Genomic DNA, 4,227 nt, shown 5'->3' with positions numbered 1-4,227 from the left:
CCACCATCGCCCGGCCTTGGAAAATGTTTTAATATTAATTTTCCTCTCGTTTCTGAGATGAGATCTCACTGAGCTGTCCTCTGGACTTGAACTCATGCATCAGGAGATCCTGCCATCTCAGCCTCTCAGGGGGCTGGAACAGAGAAAGAGTTCACCGTCTCCATCTCATTCCGGAAATAAACCATGGGTCATCCATGAGAAACTATGAGGACTCAGTTACATAAAGATTTAAGATCCATTCAAGGCAAATCAATCATTTAAAGTAACCTAAATCTTGGATCCATTACAACTAAGAAATGGAAGCTGGAGGGAAAACATCTTTCCAGGGCCAAGGAGCTTACACATAGCCCATGAAACATTACTTACGTCTTACAAATACAAACATAATTTACATTTTAAAAATATTGCTAGCTTGTGGGTGGCAGTTCTGTAGGTCTGTCTTTTGTAGCGTCCCTAGCAGTGGGACCAGAACCTGTTCCTAATGAATGAACTGGGTCTTTGGAACCTTTATTTCCTATGGTGGGATGCCTTGCCCAGTCTTGATATAAAGGGGAGGATCTTATTCCTGCCTCCACTTAATATACCATACTTTGTTGACTCCCATGGGTCACCTTACCCAATCTGAAGCAAAACAGAGGAGGAGTGGATGGGGAGGGGTAGAGAAGAGGTGGGGGGAGGGAATGAGAGGAAAGGAAGGCGGGAAACTGTGGTTGGTATGTAAAATAAATTAATCAAATGAAATAAATTTTTAAAAAATATTGCTAGCTATCACTTTTAAATTCAATGTTTAAAGAGGATATTATACCTATGTTCTTTTATTAATTTACTCATTATAAATTATGAAATGAGATTAATTTATATGTACTGTTGTATCCAGCATTTTTCATTTTATGTTGCTTATCTACTTAACATTCAAGACTAAAAAAATGTAGAGCCCATGCCCATTTGCTGCATTGAATAAGACAAATAGAGATGTACAATTTGTCTTTGGTGAGAAAATGAAGTTTATATAGATTTTAAAGATTTAACTTACTTTTGTTTTAAGTACAGAAGAGTTTGACTTGGTACTATTGGAACACCATGTGCATGCAGTACTGAAGGAAGCCATAAGGAAGCATCAGATGCCGACAAATACACTTACAAACAGTTGTGAGTCACCATGTGGGTGCTGGAAACTGATCCAGGGCCCTCAGCATCAACAATGAGTACTCTTAACTCCTGAACCATCTCTCTAGGCCCTGATGTTTTATAGTATGTGTATATATACACATTGCCATATTTTCCTTTGATTGTAGAAAGTTGCCACTGGCCGTTTTTTTTTTCTCCCTTTCCCAGCATTCAGGACACAAAATGCACATAGAGCATGCACTCTCTACAGACAGCAGAGACATGATTTTTGCCCTATAAAGTAATTAGCACCCTCGAGCTAGAAGAATTGCATCACCCCTCAAATTTACTGTTAATAAGAATCTGGACAATGATATTTTTGTCAACTCTAACAAATCTAAACTATCATATAATCTCAAAAATAAGCTGCCTCCAAAAGAAGAACTCAGTGGCATGTGGCTATTCACAACATGCTCATACGGTCTTGAGATAAATGCTGCAGATTCCCACATAGCACCTTCATGGGGTAGACAGTGTTTTCTTTTAGGAAAAGCTTTGAGACGTTTCAAAATAATAATGAATAACTGAATTATAGAGAATTTCTATTTGTATACAAAATGATCTTTTCTATTACCAGTGATAGAATCTATTCAACATATTTTCTTGCCCATATGCTATTGTTAATTTATACAGGCATTTATTATATGTAATAGGAAATGCCGTCTTTTGCGTATACTCACCTGCTCAGAAAACAGGTCACTGTTGTCTTCAAGGTATTTACTGAAGGGATTGGGTTCATAGACTTCTTCCTCCTTTCTCAGTAACAGTTTAGATTTTACAGGTACTGGGCGAATTACTCCAGGCTTAGTCTACATGAAGGAGACATGTTTTTAAAATAAAGGGGGAGAGAAACACTATTAAAAATGAGTAAGTATAATTATTGTTGCTACCCAAATGCTCTCACAAATTTTTTTCTTTTGAAATTTGAAGTGATTTAAAATAATGGATAAGACAGCCTAGAAAATATATTGTTTTAACAGTATAACCAAACTGAAAAATCAATACAATTGTTAACAAATTATAATCAATTAGTTCACTGATTATGATAGCAACTAAGTCATAAAGATCTTCTATCATGATTTAAAATTGCAAAACCACACCAAACGTGTTCCTCTACCTTTTGTTTGAAAAATATTTTTTGAGTTCCCATTCTACAATAGACAGTAAAGATATAGAGGACCCTGGAATGTCCACCCATATTGTGTCTAAGCCACACTCATATTATACATGGCTGAACTAGGTCTAGAAATAGAATGTGATAGAGAGAGCTGTCTTATCTGCAATAATTTTGTGTCAACGCAGGAACTACACCATTCCCTAATTTAACTTAAAATGCAGGTTTACTGAAATGAAGACACTTTCTGAAGCTGAACCCCAGAGAGAAGAGCCTTGGGAGTGAATGCCAAAGCATTCATGTGCCCAGCTAGGCTTCCGGTCCCTTAGCTCCCTAGGATTGTTCTCTCCTTGTACACTAGACTTCATCTGATGTAGTTTGTATCAGAATAGCCTTAACTAACATCAGTCACAGGGAACTCATGAAATGGTACTCCATGACAATATGAGAGGGGGTTTCTTTCACCTGGGGCAATTTCTAAATGACCATAGAGTGTAACATCTTGTCACATTGTCAAATAACTCAAAATGATTGATATGTTTTGAAACCATGCCAAGTAAAAATTCAATAAAAAGAAATTGTGCCAGTCTTTGTTTGAGCTTTTCTCTACGATTACAATTATTCTTCTCAACCTCATTCCTCCTAGAAAACAGTAAATGAGACCGACCTAGTCAAAGCTGGTGCTCATAAGTTAAGCCTTGAGAGACTACATCTATCTCTCTACTCTATAAAGTTAAGCCTAAAGAGACTACATCCATCTCTCTACTCCATAAGGTGCTTGATGTATTTTGAGTCTTGAATAAATGTCACACTCTAATACTTTTTTCAGTTGCTATTTCCCTAGTTTGTTTTCCATGTATACGTCAAGTGGGGAAATACAGGTTGAGAAAGTGTTTTCCTTCTCCAGGCTGAGAAATAGCTCTGACTTAAGAAACTAATTTATCTCCAGATACAAAAAAAAAAAATGAGCCAGTAGTACCCAGTTATTTAACAAGCATGTGAACAGTATTCCTCAAGTGAACAGCATAAAAACACCACTCAGGCAGTCTTTAACTCTACTGCCTGGTGTTGGGGTCATGACCCTGTGTTGTACATATGTCCTTGTTTTCCAAGAGATGCCCTGCTAATTTCTCCTTTTTCCTTCTCCTATTCCTGTACTTTCTTCATGAAATCAATATAGGAAATCAAAACAACCTCACAGGTATCCAAACCAGCATGAAACTTTAGGAGTTTAAGCCAGGTGTCAGCATGTAGAGAAGAGACCACTACTTAGTAGAATTTTGTATGGTAGAGGATCTGGATCTCTGAGCCAGAGAAACATGGCTGTCTCTTTTCATGTACTGCTATATGTTTTGAGTTATATTGGTATAGAGTCCATCTGACTTGTGACCACCTTCAAGGACGAGATCAGAAAAGAGACTGTTCTGGGGCCAGGGAGATGGTTCAGAGAGTCAAGGAGGTTGCTATTTAGCCAAACAATCTGAACTCAATTCCAAGACCCACATGGTAGAAGTTAACACCTGAATCCCATTAGCTGCCCTCTGTTCTCTGTAATGTGCACACACACACTCACACCACACACACAGAGACACACACACACAAATATATATAACACAAATGTTAAAATAATATAAAATTAAAAAAGGAAGGAAATTTGCGAGGTGTGAAATCTTAAATGCAGTAAGTTTGATATCAGAGTCTGTTACCAATGCCTCCCGTTGCTTCTCTGACAGGGTTTCTACTCCTTACTTTCTGTGTATTTCTGTGGAAGGCAGAGGCACGTGGATCTCTGTGAGTTCAAGGCCAGCCTGGTCTACAAGAGTTAGTTCCAGGACAGGCTCCAAAGCTACAGAGAAACTCTGTCTAGGAGAAAAAAGGAAGGAAGGAAGGAAGGAAGGAAGGAAGGAAGGAAGGAAGGAAGGAAGGAAGGAAGGGAGGGAGGGAGG

General features: G+C 38.1%; 1 protein-coding gene across 4 annotated transcripts in view; it reads right to left on the bottom strand.

The window, feature by feature from the left end:
* The window catches only part of Mlip (muscular LMNA interacting protein), a 256,970-nt gene that overhangs the window by 56,543 nt on the left and 196,200 nt on the right, over window positions 1–4,227 (bottom strand). For all 4 annotated transcript variants that reach the window (XM_005347604.2, XM_013346338.1, XM_026778907.1 and 1 more), the window contains one exon: window positions 1,848–1,976. In XM_005347604.2, coding sequence (XP_005347661.2) covers window positions 1,848–1,976 — 129 coding nt within the window. The remainder of the gene's footprint in view (window positions 1–1,847; window positions 1,977–4,227) is intronic.

The sequence above is a fragment of the Microtus ochrogaster genome, chromosome 5 (assembly GCF_000317375.1).
Source record: "Microtus ochrogaster isolate Prairie Vole_2 chromosome 5, MicOch1.0, whole genome shotgun sequence".
Lineage (NCBI taxonomy): Eukaryota > Metazoa > Chordata > Mammalia > Rodentia > Cricetidae > Microtus > Microtus ochrogaster.
This window is presented reverse-complemented; position numbering and strand designations above follow the sequence as displayed.